The following is a 26226-nucleotide window of genomic DNA, read 5'->3' as shown; positions in this document are numbered from 1 at the left end:
TTCTAAATGAGACTTTTATATCTGAAGTCATTAAATATCACTCCAATCTGAGTGATCCAAGACCACTGTCCTTTGCACAAACTGTACAACCTCATCTCTTCCTTTACTGAAATGCATTCATGCTCATGGCAAAATGTGTTACTGGCTGAGCCTCACATTTGTTTTTCCTTCATTGCTCTTTCACTTACAGATAACACCAAACATTCCTAGATTCTTACAGACTGTGTGGCCAATTCCTTCCCTGTGCAGTGGTCACCTCCTGCTATTCTACTACTTTATGATTTTATGCATCTTCCCACTCCTTGTCTGGAGCATTGCTTCTAGCTTTGAGAGAGGTACAAGCACTAAGATAATGTAGTAAGATTTGATCTTCTGCCTCCTTACATCTGCTGCCTGGAGTTATGCTGTTCTTACCTTAGCTCTAATGCACCCAAACAGCATCTCCAGAATCAGGGAGAAAAACACACCAAACTGTGCCTTTAATCTTGCAGAGTGGACTGCCAGAGGAAGCAATCCTGAAGGGAACACAAGTGTTAGGTGAGCGCTCATTAAACTTTGAGAAGGAACAGCACTACAGAAACAGCTCTAAATAGCTGTAGCACAAGGCTACCAAGTACCTGACCTTGGAAGTACAAACTGCTCTAAGTAACAACTTAAGAAAGGGCAGAAAGGGAGAGCGGAAGGGAAAAGTGTTTCTAAGGGAGAAAATAACTCCTTCCACTATGAAGTGGCTGAACGAGAAGCAGCAGCCATCCTGCAAGAGTTTTATCTGTATTTTTAAACCCTACTCATATGTGCTTATCAAGAAGCCCCATGAAATGAGATGCCAAAACTCAGCTTTAGTGATGTTAGTTTTTTAAAGTAGGTACAGAACATCAGACAGCAGTAATAGAGCAGGATGGTAGCAAGCAAGCTGCTTTGCAGTAGGAAATGAAGGCAGCTCACCCTGGACATTAGAAGACATGGGGGTAGCTATGATTCATCTAGCAGTTCATGGTCAGAGAAGCGTAAGGTGTAAAGGAACACATTATGCCTGTGTACGAGTGAGGCTGCCTGTAGACTCTGTATCTATTACTAATACTTTTCTATGTCATTCTGCTATGAATCAAACTTCCATCATTACGGCTGCTTTCTAAAACCTTTTTAAGAACTATAAAGAAAGTTTTAAGGAAAAAGGTACAGAACTACGCCAGAATTGCAGAGGGATATTTCAAAATAGAACTGCTGTAATTCGTTACAATAAACTTGGAGAATTGTTAATTTTGCCTTGTTACTCCTGGCAGCCAAACAACCACTCTAATGCTATCGAGGATAAAAAAACTGCTCAAGACTGAAACAAAGGCACTGCTGTAATTTCAGAATAAGTTAGAATCAAAGTAATAGGTTATAAAACCTTCAGCCACAGCAATGCTATTATATGCTACATATTTGTGCCATTCAACTCTAAATTATTTGCTTTGCAAATGAAAGGCATTTCATGAATTTTGTAATGTAACTTTATTACAATCAGGGTTTAATGTACAAAGTAAAAACATTTAAATTTGAAATACACACAGTACTGTACACGTGCATCTAGTGGCATTTGTGGGATTTGCGCCTTTGCTGCACCCTGCGGATTGATAACGAACCCTCACGTTCCTCTGTGTCCTTCTGGAGAGCATCAGCTCCTTCAGAGCTGCTTTTCAACGAACTGTTTGCTTCCTTAGTAGATCTGGAACTATTTTTGAATGAAAGATCACCAGATGAATTAGCCCTTGTATCACCAGATAAGTTTGAAGCCCTCGTACTGTCTTCATTTACACAATCCATCTTCTTTTCTTCTGGTACAGTATTTATGAGTGCTTGTGTATTAATCATTGCAAGTTCTTCATCAGCAACCAGGTCGTTATCAGAAAGCTGGACGGCTTCTCTCAGTTTTCTACTGGGGGTGACACAACCAGCATTCGGGTTTGTTTCTTTTGATAACTTGCTGTGCTGTGAGCCCAAACTTCGCGGAGGCCGAAAGGCCTTTTTTACAGATGGAGAAATGATGGAACAGATGGGTGTCAGTGATGGAGGGGCAGGTATGCAGCTAAGGAAGTCCATTGCTTTTCTCTTTTTGCTGTTTCTGGGATGGTTCTCATTACTTACAGCAGATGAAGGCGTTATTGCTGAGCCTTGTGGGAAAAGCTTTGTATTTGGTGTGCTAGCTGACAAGGGACTCGGATGCTTCATTTCAATTTTGGAAGAGATCTAGTTAAAAAGAAAAAAATTTCAGGTTGAATAAAAGAACAATTATCTTCCTCAATTACTTCCATACAACAGGGAAAAAACGGATACAAAAGTTGCTGTATAATTCATATCCGGGTTACCTTTGGTTTGGTAACTTCTGAGAGTGACCGATGTTTTTTTTTCAACTGTTGATAGCTGATGAGTTCATTTACATGCACACTAAGACAGCACATTTGCACTATGTCTGAGATCAATGGGGAGGAATTTTGCTGTGCCAGATGGTAAGAATTCAAAGTGGTCACTATAAAATTGAGTTAACTGAGCATTCTGCACTGGAAATATCCTCTACGGGTTATTAAATAGGGAAGAATGAAGAAAAAAGTTTGAAGGAAAAAGGGACAGAACACAGACCAAAAACCATGAAGATAAGTAGCACACACACACAGAATAGCTACTACACAGCAAATCATTTAAACACGTGCATAGCTTAAAAACACCTTTAATGCTCATTTGTTTCAATTTGGCCAGTGTATTTAACAAACTGATGTATACCACTAAAGCTTCAGCATCAAATATTAGCACTTTCTCTGAACTGGAAAGGGATGCCTTACAAACTTACTTAGTCCTCATTTATTGACCTTTTATCACTGTGTTTCCACCTCCCTTACAACCAGTGAGAGGAAATATTTTTATTCTGACTGCACTCAGCACTGCACACGAGGAACAACCTGTCTCCAGCAGCCTTAAAAGAAGCTTAGAGTAGTGTTTTACTCAGTTTTTGGTAGTGCTGCTGTGAAATGCAGACATTTGCAAAGTGATACCTCTTCCCTCTCAAGTCTATGAAATACCTACATCTATAGAGATATCTAGAAGAAAAGTCCTCTGAACAAGGGCACACATGGAAGAAAGATTTACAGATGAAGAATTTTCCTCCCAGTGATGTCACAGACTCACAGAATCAGCGAGGTTGGAAAAGACCTCTAAGATCATCCATTCCAGTCGCCCACCTACACCAACGTTTCCCACTAAACCACGTCCATCAGTACAACATCTAAATGTTTCTTGAACACCTCCACAGATGGTGACTCTACCACCTCCCTGGGCAGCCTGTTCCAGTGCCTGACCACTCACTTGGAGATATGTCAGATAATCTTCACAATAGGACCGAGGAAGCAATAAACCATCCACAGGAAAAGGAGGATTCATTTTCCTCATGTAAAATTCAGAGTGTTTAAAATATGCTGTTGAAACACAGGCCATGAAGGGTATTTTCCATGTACTGCCTGTAGGAAGTCTAGTGTAGGGATTTCTTTTTGAGTAACAGTCCCAGCCCACACAAGGGTTTCATTGCATCTGATCTGCTTGCATTGCTCTGAAGAGACCCTGTGGGGCGGTCTGAAAGTAGAGACCATCAGTAAAAAAACCTGCTTATATCCTTAGTGTACGTCATAGTATAAAACCAAGACTAATTACGAATAGCTTACCGAACTTTTATCCTCTGTATAAAGGCCTGAGTTGCAGGAAGGAGAAAAGCATTCCAAACCACATCTTTTAGGTAAAATGGGTGTAAGTGAGCAATTTCTTTGGAGCAAATTTGTCAATTTCCTTTCTGCATCAGAGCAAAAGGAGTCCACATTCTATAAAGCAGAACATATTACAGTGCATAACAGCTGTTTCTAAGATTATCTAAGTATTCCATGCTCACATACTAAATAGTCAGGCTTTGTTTTCTTGCTGTGCTCCCACCAGAAGTTTACTGTGCATCCAATCAACAACTCAGAAGTCTGCTGCACTTTCCATGGAAGAAAATACACCTTCCTTTTACTGTTTGCAAGAAAAATATGTATGTAAATTTTTCTGTGCAATAAAGTGAGAATGCATGACCAAGATGATCTTTTTAGCACAGCTAAATTTGAAAATAAGAATAAATAATTAAAATCAACAGTTCTTTGGTTGATACTGAATGCACTCAACTAAGCAAGACAGTAAATTTGAACTGTAAAAAGGCAAGAGTCCAACAGTCCATGACAGATTCCTTGTGGACAAGTGAAATGGGTTTGCTGGCCAGAGAAGATTCTGCAGCACATGCTTAAGGCAGTGGTGTTGAGCTGGGGCGGGGAGAGGGGAAATAAAACCAGTTAAGATATCCAATAGGTGATACAGAGAGTCCTCCAGGCAGGGTGCATTAACATCTTACTCCATCTCCAACAAAATCCCCCCTAATTCAACACGATGTGCACTACTTAAGTTTTATTAGTACCGATAGACTTCTTGGTGACAAACGTAACACCGCAATAGCTAGAATTAATCATTCAACTAAAAATCTGAAGGCTTACCTCTATCATCCTTCGCAGTTCATTGAACTTCTCTTGAAGATGGTTTTCCTTTGGGCTGGCTGAGAATGAAGAAAGATCTCCAGCCACTAGCACAGGAATTTCTGATCTGAATTCAGATTGCCACTGAAGGTTGCTTGCAGCAACGAACGAACAGCGGACAACGATATCTTCGATAGCAAAGTGCCTGAGATCTGCCCAGATTTTTACTGCCACAAGATTATAGCTTTCATCAGATAAATAAACCATGTTAGGGAATCCTGAAAGTAAGAAAAAAATAGAATTAAATTCTGAGCAAATAATGAAGACATTATTTTCTTTAGGAAAACAATTACCTGCCTGCATATTAGGGTGATGGGTTATCTGACCTGGTTTTAACAGAATTGAGATGCAGGTATAACACCAAGATAATTTTGATTATTTCAATAAAGAATCTAGTGCTTATTCAGTGATAACGTGCTTGGTCCACAACATACCTGTTCTGCTAACAGATATTACAACTCCAACTACATCAACTTCGGCACACGGTGGCTGATAAGAAGGATCCAACAAAGTGGTGAATTTTAGAGCCTTTCTTGGAAAGAAAATTTGCAGCAGCATCTTCTGTGAGACCTGAAATAAACCCTCATACTGTTATACAGACTGCAGTGCTTCCTGATGATACATCTTTATGCAACTAAAGCACTTACTGATAGTTGTAGATACTGAGTTTTCTTTGTTGCTGATAACTGTACGTTAGTTGAGTCTGATCTTACTTTGGACTGTGATGTTGACAGCTGGTAGATTCTGTACCGACTGCCTTCCTTCAGCAGTGAACACACATCTAGCAGTGGACGCCAGATACTCAGGATCACTCCTAATAATGCCAGATTCGGATTTAGGTGTGCAATATTAATATAAAGGTTTATAAACAAAACTGGAAACTGCAACATGCAAGCTAGAACACTTGAAGTTTCAAGTGTGCCTGTTATGTTGGCCAGTTTCCTGTACAGATAAATTATAAATAAAGCTTATTTATAATTTTCCAAGTACTAACCTCTATGTTTTTCTTGCTTTCTATAGTCTACTACAAATAATTTCCATACAGCAGACACATCTCTTTTGGAACAACCATGTTTTTCCTGTTCTGCAGACTCTACAGCCTTCTTGAATTCTTCCTGTATCCGAGTTTGTTTTTTATCGTTCATCAGCTGCTTGTGAGCATTCAGAGCTTTTAACTGATCTTCACTGAGATACCCCTGTAACCAAGAGAAAATGTATTCAGTGTCTTTTTTTTTTTTTTTAAATACAAGAAAATCCAACTGATACACTACTAGGACTTTAAATGCTGTATTGTTAACACAACTGGGGTCACCAATCTTGACTGGTACTTGGCTGATGCTCAGTTGTCTCTGCATTATATTATATACCGTTGTTATGTAGTAATTAGTGAGAATTATGTTTTTGCTTAAAACATAAGTGAATTATTTCATACACCAGGCATGTCTGCCTGCTTAATAACAAATAAGACATTTTGCAAAGAATTTCTGTAAGAAGAAGAGTCACAGCAGGCTGCTATCTCCAAGATAACACAGTGAATTTCTGCTGAAATCATTGGGAGTGTTACTGTTCTGACCAACCCTCCATGATCCAGGTACCGTCACCACAGATATGCGTAACATTTTATCAAATTAAGTCACAGCTTTATATAATGGCTTTATGACAGTCAAGGACCTTGACATGCAGAAGTGTGTATTTAATTTTTAACAGCTAGGAAGGACTACACACCCACAAATGTTTAATAAAGGTATAAAAAACACATGATTGTCCTTTCAATATATCAAGAGAAAATAGTTTCTCTTTTACAATCTAAGACATTATTCATCTATTTTAACTAGACTTCATTAAAATATTTTTCAAATTTTTAACTAAATCTTCATTTACTTAGCAATAAGTGTACTGTAGAAAATTTCAGAAGGTGACAAAAAGAAAGAGTAATTTAGTGGTTGATTTTAGCAGGAGATACTAAATATATATATAGGAAATGATTCCACAAGTATTTCAAAATTAGCCAGGTACGCTGTACAGTTACCTCCATATAACTGGGATCTGGTGCATTCTGAATTGCTTCATAAAGTTCTGCACCATCTTGCAAATTATGGATTTGCTGCCTGGTGACTACGCGCGATCTTGGTGCTCTTCTGCAGTTTCTCTCTGTTGAAAAAAATCTGTTACATGAGTACAACAACCAGCATACTTCAAAAGCAAAGGAAAATTATGTAGGAAGCATGATAGTATGTAGGCATTGCTAAAATAAAACCACAAAATGCTTTCATATACGGACAGATAGATTGACTGACTTGGAGCAAGCTGATCTAGAGCAAGGTGTCCCTGCCTATGGCAGAGGGGGTGGAACTAGACGATCTTAGAGGTCTCTTTCAACCCAAATCACTATGATTCTATGATTCTGTATCAGAGACACCAGCTAAAAGCCAAGTTATCTTCTTTATATTAACTATTACTGTCTCCAGTAATTGTGATTCATCTTTGATGATTTCCTTCAGTACAGTAGACTCATAGAATCATAGAACTGTGCGATCTAAATCTGGCGTGGCCTCATTAGTTCTGGGTAAAAGGGAGGATCACATCCATTGGCCAGCACTCCTCTGTTAGCCTTTATTTGCCAATAGGGCACATTGCTGGCTCACTTTCAATTTGATGCCTCCAGGACCCCAGGGCCTTTTATGCACATCTGGTGAAGGCACGCTGTCCCATCATCTAGATCAACAATAAAGATGTTAAATTGGACTGTACCCAGTGTTGACCCCTGGGGTCAACAACTACATGACTAGTTAACTGTCCTTCAGCTAGACTTCATGTCACTCATCCCTGCTCTCTGGGCCTGGCTACTGCATATTGTCTGCTCACCCCTAATACTTCATCAGTTTATCTAGAAGGATCTTAATAGAAATAGTGTCAAAAGCCTTCCTGAAATCGAGGCAGACAATATCTATTGCTCCCTGCTTCTCTACTAGTAAAGCCAGTCATTTCATCATAGAAGGTTATTAGGTTGGTCAGTCATGACTACCTACTGGTGAATCCCTGCTGACTATTCCCTATTGCTTTCTTGCCCTTGGCTGGAAATGGTTTCCAAGATCAGTTCCTCCAAAACCTCAGGGATCACGGTCAGGTTGACTGGCGTGCAGTTAGTTGTCCGAGTATTCCTTTCCATCCTTTTTGAAGATTGGAGACATTTGCTTTCCTCCAGCCTTCGGACACCTCTCCCAATCACCACAATAACATCAGTCAGCTCTCCCAGCACTCATGAGCGCTCCATGGGGGCCTGTGGACCCTTGGGTTAGTATTCTCTAACCAAACCTCTGTCACCAAAGGTACATCTTCCTTGATCCAATCCTTTCCCTGGCCTCCATAGTGTGGAGTACCTTAAGGCTTGTGTTGCTAGGTAAGACTAAGGCAATAAAGGCATTTATACCTCAGGCTTTTTCATGCCCTGTTTCACCAGGACATCTGTCCCATTTACTAATGCCACTGACCTCAGTATCTCTCCACAGTCCCACAGAGTTTGTGAGAAAAATTGCTCAGTGCTCAGTCTTGGTGTTCAGCCGATTGAGATACATCCCTAGTAGAACCTACCTCTAGGCAAAACATTAACACTGCTGGCTTTTTGAAGAAAGTTATGAATTCTACAATCTTGTACCGATTTCGAAATGTTATCTCAATGCTAATTTTTTTTAGTAGCTTGGTGACCAGTAAGTTCACAAAGAGTCTCCTAGGCAGTTGCAAAGTTGGGAAAAAAAACATGCAAGTGGCTTTGTAAGACATAGGAAATATAAAAAGAATAACAAACCATGCAACACACAGACAACCTCTGCAGAAACCAAACCCCAACCACCATTTCTCTATCACCAGAAGTTTTTGCAATTTTCTTGAAACTCATCTGCAAACGTCCAAAATGTTCGTGTGTTCTTAATATATATTCTGAAATAATGACTGCTTGACCTTCATGCTTTTCAAATTCTGCTTGAATTTGTGCAAACAGAGCTTCCAGTTTCTTCTGCTGATCCTCTGCATGCTTGGCAGCTTCCCTTTCTTCAGCTCGGCTGTTACGAAACACGTATGAGCCAGCTGATGTCTTTTCCATCCACTGAAACACAAAATTTCCCAAAAAAAAAAAAAAAAAAACCCACCTTTTAAAAAAAAAAAAATTAACCTAATTTAGGTTTTTTTCAATAATCACTGTTAAGCAAAAAGGCTTTTAGAAGTGAACAAGTTCATAAGTTCTGTTAGTGTAACAAATAGAAAACAAAAAAACCAATAGCATTGGCTGGTAAATCTTCTCTTAAATTTATAGAGACAGAACTGAGTTGAAGTCAAACCTGTGTGATTTAACAGCTGAAGAAACCATAGATAATAATAATAGGCATTACTTATGCAATTTAGAAGATAGCTGAATTCAATCTGTAGATACATTCAGATATAAAGCAAACACAGAGCTCAAAAAATACACCAGAACTGCATTTTACTTGATTTGTGTTTCATCACTGACTGTACTGCTGAAGCATGTTAGATTAGATGCTGCAAAAGAGCTGTGATACTGTTCTGCAGCCACCCTTAAATATTTTATGCTTGAAGTGGCTCCACAGGATAACAGCTTTCTTCAGCATCCTACCAAAACTCACATGCTTTAATGCCGTCAGTGCATGGTTTGAGGAGACATGCGAGCCAAACACAGGAAGTCACTGCTGGTGAAAATGGTCTCTCTTTGCTTTTCCTCTCCCTTGCACTGGCTCTAGTCCTTATCTGTCTACCAGATCACATTAGTTTGCTAATTAAACAGCTGTTTGAGGGTGATTTTTTTTTGTGGGGCTGCTTTTTTTGTTTTTGCCTTCTTACTCCAGATTTTGCGAACTAAACCAGCTGTGGGACAGCAGCCAGGTCAGCTCCAGGGCACACAGAAGCAGCAAGACAGTATAGCAAGAGTAGGAGAAGGAAGGCTGAAGGACTGATTGTTATGAGACAGTGAACTATTGAAATAGCTGTGTGCCTAATACATCGTGCGTTATTTAGTCTGACAGCTTTAAGTACAGTTCTTGTGTCAAGGGGTGCAGCAGTCACAAATCAAAGGGAGACAGCCCAAATCTTCCTATAATTTGGTATGACTGAGCAAGATTCTCAGTGTTTTAAAAGAAATCTGTATCAGCTTGTCATTCTCTGGAGACAGTGAAAAACAAAGCACCACTTTCCTCCCCAAACTGGAAGCCATTAGCTGTGATAGTGTTAAGAGATTACAGCTGCCTTTCTGGGACCAAAATAAATGTTAGTTCTACCAGAATGTAAGTGTTGCAATTCCCTCCATTTAAATAATAATTTAAATATCAAGCTAATTATCCAAGCCAAATATTGTTTTATCCTTTATATTATCCTGTGTGGACTTCATTCTACATCCATCAGTAGTAATAAAACATTTCAGAAATCAAACAACATAGAAAATGCTACAGGCATGTATCAGGTGTATCATTCTCTGAGAAAAGATAACAAAATCTGCAAGCTGTATCTCAGCTAACCTGGTAGCATTAAGAGGACTACTTAGCGTGAAAAATACAGTTTCTTTTTGCAGTTGGACAGTTATAAAAAGCAAGTAGTTACCAACTGCTATCCACACAAACTCTAAATACGGTCAGATTCTATCTAAAACATCTTCATTCTATTTTATACAATATTCCCATTGTAATGTCAGTAGTATTTAAAACAATAGATCTTACTCAATATAGCCAGCTACATTTAAAAAAGAATCTTACTAATGATTAAACAACATTTAACTTCGCTGCAGAGATATGTTAGTAAGAGGAACAAACATATTTCACATTTCTACTCAGAGCTAAAACTCCTCATGTTTTTTCCTCCTTTGAAACAAACTCTGCCTTTTAGATTACACAAATGAAGTTCAGTAATTTCTGGCTCTTTGAGCTGAACCAGAAGACACTAAGTGAACAGGATACACCACTTGTGAAAAATTAAAAACATTCACACTGCTGGCCAATTCTTCTCCAGCCACTCATGATACAATCTCTTACACTTTTTTGTCTGTCCACATTATGTCACATTTGAGGAATGATAAAGCAACCAGCCGTTAGATAACAAATCTAATAGAACCTGTCAGATTCATCAAATACTTGTACCATACCTGAATAGGATAAGTTCTTTGGATAACCACATCAATGCAGCCCACTGCACCACCCTCACTGTAAAGCGATGACAGAGGCAAAGGAAAAGGCCTGGGGTCCCGATGAAATCCCAGCTTTGTGTACCACCGTGCGCACCGCGTGCTGTTGGCTGCAATCTGAACACATGAAGTGCTGAATGAACTGGCATGGATGGGTCAAAAGGAATTCCAGCTTATGAGATTTAAATTAATGGCTATTTTTACACTGACCTCTCTTATTTTTACATCGGAACATACTGGATTTTAATTTCAGGACCTCTTTTTGCATTGAACAGCTAATTTTAAACAAGTACTAAAAGTCTCATGAGTTCTAATTATCTAGGAAACGAGCACCTCTGAGATACACCATTCTCTTATACAAGAGGAGAAGCATTTTTATGCTGCAACTTCAGAGAGCACTTTGATAACCCTCAAACAAGTTAAGTCTTCCCTACCCAAGCCCATCCTCCCACAAGCTGTTTTCACCCTACATTCTCCCTCACCTTACACTTTATTTATGATGGATGAGTATTTTCCTCAACCTAATGCTTAACCATACTAGGAAGCTGAAACTGACAAAACGTGCAACAAAATTGAACAGAATCTTATATAACTTAAAAGAAAAAAAGTACTTGTATACTACTGATTTTTTGATACTATTAACTTCTCTTCCAACTCTTCTGACTAGTATGCATTAACTACCTCGTGTCTTACAAACTGGGTTATTAAAATCCAGACAAAAACTTTTATGTTTACAAAAGCCCATCCAGTTTACAGCATGGCTCAAATAAATAGCATATTACATCTTTCAGGCATATCCAATCAAGCTGAACTTAGTATTTTGGTTTACCTTTAGCATAAGGGAATCTGGGGCTTCCAGTGGCGTACATCCATTTGGAGAGCCAGTAAGTTCTGCTCCATGCACTATGATCTTCTGACCAACAGCCAGCCTTCTTCTATGTAAGAAAGCTTTGAGGGGTGGATCCAGAAGAGCTCTAATCCCATACCAGCCATCAGTAACTTCAATTATTGCTGCTGCTTTTTCACATTCCGTACTGTTATTACTATTACTAGGAGATACAGCGGCGTTTAGTGATAGGATTTTAGAAATACACAGCACAAGTGTTTTACCTGCTGCATCATCTCTCTCTGTTATTTTTTTGATTGCTGATCTCTTACTTTTATCGATTTCCAAGTCATACCTACAAAAAATGGATCCGTGACACTAACGTAGGAAACAAAATCCATCACGTCGTTTTCCCATGAAATGAATTGTTGCAAACTATTATTTAATCCAGTGATTAAGTGCCAGTGAAGAAAAACTGAAGTTATCTAAACATTCTCAGAGAACATGTGCTATTACTTCTAATACAGACAATTTCAACAATTCCAACATTGTGATAAATACTAAATGCGACATAGAAACTATAAAATATCATGAGCTACAAAAGCACACAATCTCAAAACTACAACTCCAGGTATGTTTCTACACACTTACCTATATTTCAACTGCAACAGCACTGTTTCTGGCGTCAAACATCTGTTAGCAAATTTGTGTGGAAAAGACACTTCCATGGCTGCCAGCTTCCATACAATCCACCTATAATGATTGTAAACCCAGGCCTCTGTTATTAGCTTGGGATCCACACCGGGAGTATCGCAGAGAGCCCTGCAGATAAAGAGTTAACAAAGTGATCTGAAGTCCGTTGCCAGTTTTGCCTATTTTTCCCTAGCACTGCGTTCAGCTTATGCACACGGGTAACATTAACAAAGGAATACTTATTACAGAGTAAACAAGAAGGTTACATTCCATGGTTTGGTGTGGTTATTGTCTAAATACTGTTTTGCCCTTAAAAGCTTTGGCAGCATGCATGCATATACACGCATGCATTCTTGAAACAGACCCTGGAGCCTACCAACAGCTCCAAGGGCAGGCCTTCTCTCATTCCTGTATTTATGCTCATAGCACAGAAGGACAGAGGTGTGCTCTACTCTCTTTCAGCCCTGGAATGTCCCTTGCTTGTTTCACTGGATCCCCAACAACACATTTCACTGCTACTGAAGTATTTCCTTCTCTCCGTGCGATGGCTTAAGCAGAGCTTTATAAGGCATTGATTTCAAGCTGTACCACCGTGAACTGTGCTAGTTGGCTTGGAAAACTGTCTTTTCCAACTCTGCCAGTCACTAGGAAGTTCATTTCACTGAAGGAGAAGGAATTAGACAAGTCACTCAAATAAGCCATTAAACTGATCAGCACAGCCCAACTAAAAAGTGACTTCCAACCTGCCAGAAAGGCTCAAGATTTTAAGGAATGGTGTTGTGGTTGGATGAGGAAAAGAAGCAATTTAGTAGGTGAATATACAGGAAGTTAAGGAGTAGGTATGACTATAAAATTAATTATCAAGGTGGAAGAGATGGGCAGTCTTAAGCTTTAGGAGACACCCTGATCTTCTATAAAGAATGATGCAATTCAGGAATTGAAGACAGAATTCAGCCCAAGGTTAAGATTCTAAATACTTATGACTAAATAAAGGCATGTGGAAGTTGATGGAGATCCAGTTAATATATTTAAAAGAGTAAAGAGACTGATTCAACGAGCAATCAGTGAATATTTATTCTCAACTATATGTTTTAACATACAGCAAACCCAGAAAAGATATAGGAACTGAAGGCAGTGCTTGTGGAACAGCCTCTACTAATTGTTTGCTGCAGGGTCAGATCCACACTGATACCCAGAGAGGCTCTGACATAAAAAATGCCTTAGCTGTTCTGCTGTAAGTGGTACGTTGGTGGTTTCTCTTTTCTATTTCTGAAAAAGGAATGTGGGGAAAGCCTTCCATTAGATGGATTAGATGACCTGAGCACAGAACCAGGAGCACCTGTGGAAAGGATAAAGACAAGCTTCCTCTGGAACAAGAAGTTGGACTACTTCAAGTTTTAGTGTATCTAATAATAACTTGTTTTGTGCAAATGCTTTAATGTCTTTCCCATTCACAAGAAAGCAGTGTAAAAATAATCGAGATTACCTCCAACATGACCAAGCACTGATTGCAAGAACAGTAATCCAGAGCTGGGTGCATTGCTCCCAGAGTTCTACTGCTTCATGGCAAAATCTCGCATCTCCTATTAATTTTCAGTGGTGTTACTTGTTGGCCTAAAAATAGCAATTTTCACATGAGAAAAGAACAACCAGAGCGCTTTCTAAAATGCATGCAACTCCAGAACATTCATGTGTAGGTGAGCAGTCCTGCGGTAACTGTACACAGACAACCATTCCAGCCGCTCTTTTATCCACCCAGTATAAATGCTTCGGCATATACCTAGCAAGGTATGCCCACCAAACATTCAACACTCATGCCACCACTAGGGAGAAAATGCTGAATTTGGGACTGAATTTGGGATTGCTGGTATCAGAACACTTGCCAAAGAAGGAGGAACCACAAGCCACAAGTTAGGTCAAGTTCTGCATACTCTGCTGCAAGTGACTATTTCAGCGTGTATGGCTACATGCTTCACAGCTGCCAATGGAACAGCAAGACCATGGTGATGCCACAGGATGCAGAATGGAACTGTAGGTAGATCAGCTTTGCCTTATGGCATTTGGAATAACCACAATATGCTTTAAGGACTAAAACTCTAGAAATTGCAGAGCTGATATTAGTAAAGGGACCAAAGTTTTTCAGTGCCTTCACTAATAATCCAGATGGCAGCAAGTTTGCAGATGACTGCATTTGGAGGAAGTGATTGATAAGTTGGAGGGCAATGCAGGGATTTGCTATTTAAAGGACTAGGATGAGCTGGAGAAACAGACTCATGGAGATTTCATGAAATTCAATAAGAGCAAAGTCTTGCATCTGCAGTGGAATAACCCCATGCAACACTAACAGACCAATGCTGACTCTAAGAGACAGCTTTGCAGAAAAAGATCCAGGGTCCCAGTGAACCACATGATGACTGGGAGGCAGCAGGTGTCCTTGCAGTAAAGAAATATGGCCATGTTGTAGGCTATTAAGAGTGAAGCCCGAAAGGGAGTGATCCTTTGCCTCTCTTTGGCACTTGATGGACTACATCTGAATGAAGTACTGCACCCAGTTTTGGGTTCACCTGGACAAAGATGCTGATATACTGGAAGAGCAAACCCACCAAGATTGGAACCCTTGTACTCTCAGAGGCTGAGCACACGACACACAAGGAAAGGCTAGGAAAGCTGGGTTTGGATTTAAGAGAGAAGTTAAAGACTTTGTTGCTGCCTGTAACTGCGTGATCAGAGAATTCACAGAAGGCAGGCATGGACTCTTCTCAGAAGCACATGACAACAGGATGAGAGGCAACAGACAAGTTGGAAGATGCAAAATTCCAATTGCAGATAAAAGGCTTTTTCTAAACCATGAGTATCAGCTGGCATGGGCGATCCAGAGAGGCCGTCACTGAAGGTATTCAAGATTCAGTCAGTCAAGTCCCTGATTAATTAGTCTAATTGAAGAGGCTACATTAGTCTACACAGCAAATTTACAAACCTACAATACCTTCATTTAAACCAGTAAGAGTTGTACTGAAAATGCAGTCAAAATGTAGTGAGTATTTGACTTCTTCTAGGGGATATGAGTATCACAACTAATGAATCCCATATTTGCCTCAAGTTTATAAGTAATAATACCTGTAAAATTCCTTTTTTCCAGCCTTTCCCTCGTCTGTAGGTATCAGCCATCCTCCATCAGCAAGCTGTATCCCATTTCCTGCTAACAAATATTCCTTACTGAAAAATTCTTCGATGAGAAACTGAAATGATTCTGCATTTGTGCTGTTAACTTGTATGCAATGTTTTGAAACACCGTATGCGTAAAGCTGAAAAAAAAGATGAAAAGGACAAAATAATGACAATACAGTTGAATTCTACTATGATCTTTCATATTTAATGCTATAAACTCCCCTGAAATACCTCCCTGATCTTGGGAGAACTTTTGTATGACCATTTTATACACAATCCAAGAAGAATGGAGGAACTCACGCAAATTATTTAGCAGAAAATCACACTGTACTTTAAAAAAACACTGTACCAAAAGGTTTTTGATATTGACTTATCTGAGCTTGAATTTTAATCATGTGTTATCTTAAGACAGCTCTTCCTAGGGATTAGAAGTTGCTAGTAACTACCACTGGTTCATTTTTTTCCTTGTTTGATCTTTCTCTCGTTTGATTCTAACACTACAGAGATGTTTATGATCCATATTATCTGCAATACCTCTTAGCTATGGATATGCAGAAATATTTTAAAACTGTAGCAACTGTTTTAAGAGTTACTGTAAATACTTATCTCAAAACTGAAGATACGCAGTTTTTTTGTTTTCTAGTTTTAAGGAACTCACTCCTTCAAAGACATAGCGAAAAGGCATCATCAACACATGTACCTTCTCTGCAGAATGAAAACTGGGTGTTTCTTCTTCTACTGCAGTCTTCAAAGAGATTCTGTTTCTTGCAGATGTTTTAATGATGTAAAGGCTGCCTGGCTGTGGGCTAACATTTTGCCTATACTTCTTTTTAATTCTCATTTCCTGTAGATCTCTAGCACAGTGGAGATTTGCCATCATGTTGCTTGTAACTGCAAAGAAAAGAAATTCATCAAAACCCTCTTATAGTACGTACCAAATTAAGAGATGCAGTCATACAAGTAGATTCAGAGAAGCAAGAGAAAGTCAGACAGCTAAAGATATGAACTGTTTCCTCTGAAAAGACTGAATCAACCACTTGCATGGCTGGGCCTACACCTTCACTAGAAAGCAGAATGAATAAAGCTTCTATAAAGGTGAGCGAAGTATAGCAAGGTTAGTCTTCAGACTCCTTAGAATATCTTAAGTATATCAAATCAAATATCAGATGAAATATAAACTATTTTAAAACTTGTTACTGAAACACAGTGTGCGAAAACAATTTTTCCGCATTCTGCATAAATTCTGGTTAGCATTCTGATAATTAGCATTCACAACAGGTAAGTGATGGAAATCTGAAAATACCTAAATTGTCATTTTCTGCGTCAGTGACCACAGCATGCAGGATGCAGGACTGGTGATCCTGAGCTTCAGCACTATTTTGTTCAACTGGGATTTGATTTAATTCCCTCTGCTCCGTCACACTGTTTGCGATTGGTGAGTGACATCTCTTGCTGCTGCCTTGTTCAGCTGTAGAAAGCGTCAGCTTGGTTTTGAAGGGTGGAACAAAAGTTTTAACAGCTTTGCCTGCCTTGCACAAACTTCTTGTTTCCTCACTCTCCTTGGCCATGGCCTTACGTGGAGTAAAAAGTCCTGAAGCACCACTTGAAGACTGCCGTAGGGCACAGTGCTGAAAAACAGCAGGTATAGATTTAAATCCTTTCGAGTCTTGATCAGGGAGAGTAAGTGTAGGGTTCCTGACTTCTTGGCGTTCCTTAGTAGTCCTGCAGATGAAAACATGATATAGGCCTCAGCATGTTGACTAAAATGCCTGTCAATTTCAACAGTCTTAATTTAGTAATGTAACTGTCAACACCAGATTGATAAAAAGACAAGGTTTTAGTCTTTTAATTTTTTGAAAATGCTTAATTTGTTTCTAATAGAAAAAATAAAAGTGTAAACTTTGCTCCTCATCCCATCAGTGTACTGCACCAACATGTGTTGCATGGTCATTTCACACGTTTATTTTGAAATAATTTTATTAATCTTTAAGAAAACTGGGTTTCAAATTGCTATTGTATGTTTTTTTTTTTTTAAAGTTACAAGAACTTGCAAGAAATTACATTAGAAAAACTCTACAATACATTATAAGTTTCTCACCCAAAAGGTTGACAAGTTACTGGTTTTAAAGGAACATGGTACATAAATTTTCTTCTGTCTTTGAAAATGCCTGTAAGGTAATTAGAAAAAAAAAGTTAGAAGTGGTACATTGCATGGATGGATATTTACAGCACATTTCTTCTATATTCATGTTACAAACACAGACATTGCCAGATTGGATTTAAACAGATTTGTTACATTTAGTAATATAAACCCCACAAATAAAGAAAAAGCAGTTGTCTTCAATATGACTGAATCTGACAAAAAACGAGGTACAGATCTGTCTCATAATCTGACTGCCACTAGAAATAATATTTCTATTTACCATCTCAGTGACTAGCTTCCTTCAGGATGCGAGCTGTTTTGCTAATATTTGTTTGATATAAGCAAGATAATTACCCTGGCAAAGCAAAGGATAATACAGGTTGTTACAGACCGGTGGAAGACCTTTAAAAGAGACGCTTAAAAAAAATGGAAGTGAAGGCACAAGAAATCAGGCACCGGAAGACTTCTATGGGCTCTCAAGAAATTTGACTGTGGGTAAAAGCAAGGAAAATAACAGAATTGTCACTAGTCTAGTGACAGGTCCTTGTACATTCTATCATCAATGCAAAATTCACTTCCAAGGCACAAAAGTTAGTAATCATATGTTGTCCAGTATACCTGATAAATTATGAGGTTAGCCCCACTGATTTTTATTTTATATTTTTCTTAAAGATTCTTCTCTCTTGAGAACAACTGACTGTGGGATATCTTGGGAAAGATGACATTCACCCACATGCCATGTTTTTTGACAAAAAAATTTAAGAAGTATCTTCCCTTGTCAGTTTGTCAGGCACTAAGTATGAGTGGACAGGTGGTCATTTGAAGAAACTGTAAATGCAGAATTAATTCCAACACATCGGGGGTCACACACAAGTTAAGTTTTATTTCAGGTTCTTGGCAGTGAAAACACAGATTGAAAACCAATTATTAGCTGAAGCCCTCTCTAATTAAGGCTCGGTTGTTCTTCATACTAGTTGCACTCAGATCTAAAAGATAAATCACCATAGTGCTGAACTCCCAAAAGCCCTCATTTGTAAGCGTGCAAGATGTTTTAGCCTCCTGAAATGGAAACGTTTAACATGTATTTGATTCCAGGCAGGCTTCCCATTCAATTTTGAACTCATTTAGCAACTTTAAAAAACATCAACAACAAAAAAAACCAAACAACTGATTTGCAATAGAAAAGGGCACGATTGCACAGAACTTCTCTTTCAGACTTTCTAAGGATATGCTTATCTCCCTATTACCAACAGATCTAAATCACAGATCTAAATCTAAATCAGTCAGCCTGGAATTCAAACCCGTTTGTTGGATGCCCTTGGGTTTCTAAGAGGAATTTTCAGATGACAAGTCACAGTTACAAGATGCCACATGTTCCTGAAGCCACAGGCAGGACTGTTCTGGAAATTAGAACTGCTTTCATTTGTTCCACCAGAGTAACACTATTAAGATTCTGCTGCAGGGTAGGGTAATATTTATGTATGAAGGGTATAAAATTATTATCTGGCAATAACTTACAAATTCCATTAAAAACTTATTAATTTCTTGCTTAGAACAAATTTAGCAGCATGCAGTAACCAATCCATTTGTTCAGAAGAGAGACTTTTTAGGACTCAAATACCTAGTTACAAAATCATTTCTGCACACTGACGTGGGTGAGTCACTGCACTTACTATGGTATCTATAAATGCTTGGTGCTTTTATACTGCCAAAAGGAAGCCAGCTTTGTGGGTAACTGCATACCCATCAGGTACCTAAGAAACTGTCTGTGAGTTGGAATAAGGTGTTAAAGAACAGTGGTGGTCCCGTGAATTACTGAAAATATTTTGCTGCTTCTTTTTTTTTCCCCTGTATCTGATGCAGTGAAAGAAAACATTCACCATTTAAGTACGACTCTCATTTCAACTTTCTCCTTAAAACTTTAGATAATATTTTGAAGTACTTTATTTAAAGTAGTAATTCTCACTTGCAAAAGAAGTTCATATGTAATTCCATTTTGAGTAACAAGATGTAGAATGTACCTCCTTAAAGGGACAATAAAGGCAGACCAAAACAGGACCAAGTATCTGACAAAAGTAACATTAGTAGACATATAGCACTACTGCTTTGCAGCTTCAAAGGATGTGTCATTCACTTAGAGAAAGAAATAGGAAGATTATGCTTTTAAATTGCTGCACTGAGCAATGCAGGTCACTACCTAGGTAAGAGAGCAGCTGGCTGAGGCAATTAAAAATGGAAGTGACAGCAATGAGATGCAAAAAGTTTTCACAGAACTACCCAGCAATACTACAGTACTCTGTGTGTGAAACGGAAATCTTCTGTAACATCAAACCAATCCACCCAAAGTGGATTATTTTACATGCTGTATCATTTTCAAGGCTTCAAAATCAGCAGCTGCAAATAGAGACCTCTCATCTCAGGCTGCCTGGCAATAATTCCTAGCTGCACAAGCCTTTCTGATTTACTATGTGCACACTGCTACTGAATTCTAGGTGACAGCATGCAATGCTTCAAAAGAACAAACTCCCTGAAAAACAGCTTATCCCATAAGCAAAAGCAGCATCCAGTCACACTACCCTAGCACAACAATCATAACGAGCTCCCAAAGAGCATCACCCCAAACTTTAAAACCTTAATTTTCATTTTCCAGAGTCTCCAGATTATCTGGTACGAAAAAGCATTCGTAACACAGCTATCAGCAAGCGTATTCTGCACTAACTATTATAAGATAAAATCATCAGTACCTTCTTATTTACCTGTAGATAGAAATTTTGACTGAAAATTCACAGATGAGTAAAACACATTCCTCTTACTGAAGCCGGTAACAGTGAGCTTTACTTCTGTGAGAAACTGGATGAATTCCTACCATGACGGAAATTAAACAGGTTTCTTGCAAAAGCAGTGCAGCTTAATGCATTTAGATACCACATGGCATGCTGTTAATTACATGACTTCAAGTCAGCAGAGACATCACCATAGCAGTTTCCCTGAATTTTCATGACTGTAGTGATAAAAGAATCACTCAAGCAATCACTTTCTGTTAGCTAACTGGAAACTACAGCATTTTAAAGGTAAAGTGAGATTACTGCTTAGAACATAAGAACACCAGGATTACCATCAGGAGTGCTTTTCAAAGGTTTCAAAGATTTGGGGGGAATCTTCATCTTCTCAAATTCAAGCAGTAGCTGTCTTTTAATCGGAGGTTCTCCTAGGATAAAAACAGGGATGTTTCTACTAAGTTCAGTTTCTTGCCAATACTGTACAGCTTAACTAAATTGCTAAATACAACACAGAAGAAGTCATAGCAAACAGAATTAGCAAGTTTTTGGATGATTTTAACATCCTTTTCCAATACAGAGCTAGTTCAGCACGCTTTGCAAAGTTTTCTTCTGCACAGGAAGAAGCTTGTATGGTGCTACCATGAATGGTTTCAAGACTACGTATAAGGCAGCCTGTGTCAGACTATTCTCTAATCAGTAGGTCTGTTCCCTCTAGATTACAGTTCAGCTGTGGCGTGGGCTGACTGGGGTTGGCCTGACATACTCTCATATACCTTTTTATGCCTACCCACACTTTCTTGCATTAGTCTTCTCAACACTTGCACCCGAGCTTGTGCACCTATACGAGTCTATGGTGACCTACTTCCAATTAAGAAAATCAATGCTAAATGCAAAATCGCAACACCCTATTATTATTGAATCAAACAGACATAAGACAAAGACCTACCAAGTGAGACTTTTTCTTCCAAGTGTCTCTTCCCAAAGGGCTTATTTTGAAGGTTATCTGACATTTTGCCAACGAAGGACTGTGCAGACTTAACCTGGACTCTAGAATCTGAAAGATCATCTTCCATAAAAGCTTTTGTACTTTCTACAGCCTCTGTTTTCAAGTAGCCTTTTGGAGTTTGGAAAATGTTTATTTCTGCTTTAGATGTAGCACTGCATAATGATTTAGCTTCTGTTTTCACCCCTGGATTCAGCTCTCCTTTTCTAAAAAGTCTGGTCTCTTCTTGCTCAAAGCTATTTTTAAAGGGCGCTGACTGGCTGTTTCTCTTACTACGTGATACACACTCAGTAATTTTGACATGGTGAGTGCTTGGAAAGGACTTCATTTCTTCAGGGCGAATGCTTTTCAAGTCAAGCTCCTCACTGCAGCTTTTTTCAGTTTTGGATTCTGAAATTACTTTACCAGTTAAATATTCTACATGTTGATCACTCTCTTTAATTTCACGAAGTTCATCTGTAGCACCAAGCTCATTGCTTAAGAGGTCATCTGCTTCCTTTAAAATTGCCTTTGCTTTCCGATAGGCACTTTCAGAGATGGTCACTTGCTTTCCACTAGCAGTGCTGAACCCCAAAGCAGGACTTGAAATCTTATCAGTGCTGGCATTCTCCTTCCCTCTTGGCAGTGCTAGCTGCATTTCTCTAGGTAATATTTCATCATTGTTTCTGGATTTTTCAACATCTTCAAGCAAATGTGCATCTTGCAGCTCTGGTGAATTGCTACCTTCCATTTCAGAAAAGAGCTGCCTAGCTTTCTTTAGCGACTCTTCTGATAGTTGCACAGGCTTCCCACTTGCTGTACTGAAAAATCCAAGGTTGCCTGAAGGCCCTGACTGCTTATTAGACACAGGCAAAAGTCCTAAAAGCTTACTCTTCTGCTCAAAGCATTGCATTTGAGAATCTTGAGCAGAATCTGCATCTGCAGACATGTTTGCACCTTGGTGATTGTTTTCAATAAGATTCCCATTTCCATTAATAAAATGAGATGCAGCCAAATTCATCTCACTTTTTGTAGTGTCTAATGTAGCAAAACCAGGACCCCCAGCATGAATGCTGAAAGATGAACTTCCAGCAATTTCTGTTTGATTAGTTCCTGATTTAGTCTCGATTTCAGATTCTACATATTCATCATAGTCTGTTCGAAACATTTGTCTGATGCTTGCTAATGCACTTTCTGAAACAGAGACTGCTTTACCTTTTGCTGTACTGAACACTTGTTTCAGATCACTCTTTTGACTTTCAGCTTTAAGTGATGTTTCTTGTAACCAGATTCGATTAGTCCCATCTTCAGGAAGATCGACTTCAGGCTGTTCTTGGTGAGCATTATCTGCAGTATTTGTGAAGCAGTCTGTATTAGAACAAAGTTCATTTAAACGTTTTAAGCCATTCTCTTGACTGCCACAGTGCAGATAAGGTGATGAACTTTTTGGAACACTACCATGAGGTAAAAGGAGGGACTGACTAGATTTGCAACTATGCTCAGCAGATACAGCCTTAATAATACCACCAGGCACAGAATTATCTGCAAGGTCACTTGACACCTTTGTTAAATGCACAGATGTAGCACACTTCAGAGGAAAGTCAGGTTTGCTTTCTGAATTATCCCTCTTTTCTGCTGAGCGTTCCACATCTCTCTCTGCAAACAATTTTCTATCTTCAAACAAAAGAGTTCTAGTTAAAGAATTGCTCCCAGGTCCAGGAAGAGATTTTAATTCTGACTTTCCAGGTCTGACATAAGATTCCTTATTTGCACATGGAGCTGCCAAATTTCTTTCACATTCTTCATCCACGTTAATAAATGCACCCACTTTAATGCTGTCATGATTAGCAGCTTGTTTAATGGGACTCCCCTCTACTGCCTGCTTTAGTCGGTCCCCAGGTTCTTCAGGGATAAGCTTATCTTTAAAATTAAGTACATCTGCATCATGTTGAGCAACACCGTCCGTACATATGCCACAGTCTTTAACATAGCTTTTATTACGTTTCCTTAAGCGGTCCTCAAAATAATCATTATCATCTTTTCCTAAATCAACATTATTTTCTGAAAAAAACTGTTCAGCTTTATCCAAAAATCCATCAGCGATGGTTATTTTCTTGCCACTAGCAGTATGGAAACCAGTCAGATAAGTTCCTTTAACTTCGTTTTTTTCAACATCCATCTCTTGCTCGGAAGGTACTCGATGATGTTGGTAAGAGCCTATTTTAATCCCACTTTCACTCACAAACAGGTTCTTATGTCTGGAGTCTTCTCCTTTCACATTGACACTATTTGTCTTTTGTTTTCTAGAATTCTCTGAAACATCTGTATCTCTTTCCCCACATTGTACATTGAGATCATGTAGAGAACTACACAAAGATGAGTCAGAAATGGATACAGCATCAGAATCTGCAGCTTGACAGTTTAGCAGCAAGTGTTCATCTTCCTGCTTTCTGTCTTCTTTCTGATTAGGGGACAGGTTTTCCATTTCATCTGAAACACTTAAACCATGTTCTTCTGCACTGTTAATATTATCACCTAGACACATCAGATACGAAGCGTCTTCCTGCAAACAACCTTCAACTTGGCTGTCCCCTTGATGCAGAAACTGATTAGAATTTTTACAGTTCTGGTGAGGTTTTTTAAAGGATAATGGACAGTTTCTCATTCCGGAGGCAGAACATCTAGCATTAGCGCAATTGAAATCAACATTTTCATTATCACTTAATATTTCTGTCCAGTTTTCTGTATTTTCCTTACATGGGGTACTAATATCTTCCGCATATTCTTTCTCTGAACGGTGGGAAATGGGACCTATGCTTCTTATGTTTGGAACACAAAGTATACCTCCTTCACTTTCTTTTGTCTGGCATCTGACAAAATTCCAGTTAGAAGACACATGGCCATCTGAATTGCAGCATCCAGTATTAGTTTCAGAAGATTTAAACAAAAAGCTATTATCATCCAAGTCCTTGAAAAGCTCTGCAGACCTGGTCAAAGCTGCCTTAGAAATATTTATTTTTTTACCTCCAGCTGAAATAAATCCTACAAAATTAGAAAAGCTGGCCTGTAAAGGTACCGGACAGCTCTCATGGCTGGATATTGCACTTTCATTTCTGTCCAAGTTAGTAGAAGTAACTTTTTTTTTATTTTTATGGAAAACCACTGTGTTTTCTTTTTCATATTCTACCATTTTACATTCATTTTCATTTTTCAACTTACTGCAGTACTCATCACTTATTACATGATTTTCAGATTTAAGAGTGCTATAGAAATTAATATCTTCCCCTGCTTCAGAAGCATTTTCCACATTTGTTGCTCCAAATTGCTGAACATGATTTTGTATCGTGCTACTTTGCTTTCGAAATTGTGTGAACTCAAACTGGCTACCTGTTTCTTCCAAGATATTAGAAAGTTCAGCAATTTCAGCTTCTTGGCTCGCTGTCAAAGACTGAGTTGGTTCTTGCATGGATAGTTGATTTCTAAGCGAGTTTTTACATAAATCAACCTTATGTGGAATATACTGTGTACACCTTGTCTGCAAACCAGATGAAGTACTGCCTGTTTTGCTTTCCAAATCTGAGGAAAATATATTCTCCTTTTGAACTTCATTTGAAAAATTTCTGACTCTTTCCATGGAAGAGGCTTCAAAGCATTCATTTTCAATGTCTTTGAACAGCATTTTGCTTTTTGCTATGCTGCTTTCAGAGAATTTAATCTGCTTATTGGAAGCAGTCTGGAAGCCACCAAAGCTCAGACTTGGACTGCATGTGTGAAGATCTCCTGATGATTTCCCTTCATGTTCTAGGTTTTCAATTGGCTTTGTGTTGAAACACACATGTGCTAATTGTCTATCTTCTTCAGAAATTACTTCATTCAAAGAATTATCTATACAATCCAAGAATTCTTCAGCAACCTCTACAGATATATTATTCCAAGTAGCTGCTTCAGAGTTTTCACTGTTCTTAATAGAGAGTGTTTCTTGATTTTCAGCTACATCTTCTTTCCCCCACTGTTTTAAGCCAGTACTATTGTTTTCTAAGCAGTTTCTTTCCAAAGGTGCAACTGTTTTCCTATATTCACCTGACAGCTCATCTGTAGCACGCCTTTTATCAGCTAATATTTTATTGCAGGAGTTACTACCAACTCTGTTTACACCAAACTTGATCCGACTCAAAGTATTACTGAACTTGCTGTTTGTCACAAACGCAGTGCCATGGTGCATATCAGTCAAGCAATCACTACAACTAGGAAAGGACTGTGGAGGCTGTCCTATAGGGCTCTGAGGTACAGCAGCTTGACTGTTCATATTAGGACTGATATATGTATCATTCTTTACTTTCCGTAAGCAACAGTCTTCAGGAAACAATCTGGAACACCTTCTTGCCATTAGGTATGCTGAAGTTAGTACCTTATGTTTTATATTTGAAATTCTTCCACTATTTAAACAATCTATTGTGTCTTCACTCTGAGCACGAGATGCTTCTAAGCATTTAAATGAGGTAGCAGGTTGATACTCTCTTGCATTTTTCCCTGAGCCACTCAGCTCTTGTTGTTTCAGCCGATGGTTGACAGAATTATCAGATGAGTTATCCATTGCATCTACCTCCGTAGCAGGAGTGTTGAAATTATTTTCTTTGATATTTGACTGTCTCTCAGTTGAAAGCAAGCAGTCTACATGAAAGAGAAAATAGACATTAAACTACCTCTCATTTATTCAAACAAATGCAAATTCAAATTGTCATACAATATTGGCCTATATGATCATTTCTATATATTCATAACACTGGTACCATAAATAACACTTTCCTCTTCAAATGTGAATGCTTTTTCACAAAGGATTTGTGGAAAGGATTTGTGATCTGTCTCG

The 26226-nt window shown here is 38.7% G+C and overlaps 1 protein-coding gene across 1 annotated transcript in view; it reads right to left on the bottom strand.

The window, feature by feature from the left end:
- Nucleotides 1-1572: 1572 nt before the first annotated feature.
- The window catches only part of BRCA2 (BRCA2 DNA repair associated), a gene marked incomplete at both ends in the record, with an annotated part of 36817 nt that continues 12163 nt past the window's right edge, over nucleotides 1573-26226 (bottom strand). Inside the window, 17 exons of the mRNA XM_079549290.1 lie at nucleotides 1573-2232; nucleotides 3696-3848; nucleotides 4548-4804; nucleotides 5021-5156; nucleotides 5234-5400; nucleotides 5581-5782; nucleotides 6616-6737; nucleotides 8544-8688; nucleotides 10729-10884; nucleotides 11597-11948; nucleotides 12245-12415; nucleotides 15404-15591; nucleotides 16155-16345; nucleotides 16758-17176; nucleotides 17553-17622; nucleotides 20713-20805; nucleotides 21324-26030. Of these exons, the coding sequence (XP_079405416.1) occupies nucleotides 1573-2232; nucleotides 3696-3848; nucleotides 4548-4804; nucleotides 5021-5156; nucleotides 5234-5400; nucleotides 5581-5782; nucleotides 6616-6737; nucleotides 8544-8688; nucleotides 10729-10884; nucleotides 11597-11948; nucleotides 12245-12415; nucleotides 15404-15591; nucleotides 16155-16345; nucleotides 16758-17176; nucleotides 17553-17622; nucleotides 20713-20805; nucleotides 21324-26030 (8189 nt within the window). The remainder of the gene's footprint in view (nucleotides 2233-3695; nucleotides 3849-4547; nucleotides 4805-5020; nucleotides 5157-5233; nucleotides 5401-5580; nucleotides 5783-6615; nucleotides 6738-8543; nucleotides 8689-10728; nucleotides 10885-11596; nucleotides 11949-12244; nucleotides 12416-15403; nucleotides 15592-16154; nucleotides 16346-16757; nucleotides 17177-17552; nucleotides 17623-20712; nucleotides 20806-21323; nucleotides 26031-26226) is intronic.

This window comes from Tetrao urogallus, assembly GCF_951394365.1.
Source record: "Tetrao urogallus genome assembly, chromosome: 1".
Taxonomy (NCBI): domain Eukaryota; kingdom Metazoa; phylum Chordata; class Aves; order Galliformes; family Phasianidae; genus Tetrao; species Tetrao urogallus.
The sequence above is the reverse complement of the archived record's forward strand: the minus strand, read 5'-3'. Positions and strand labels throughout refer to the sequence as shown.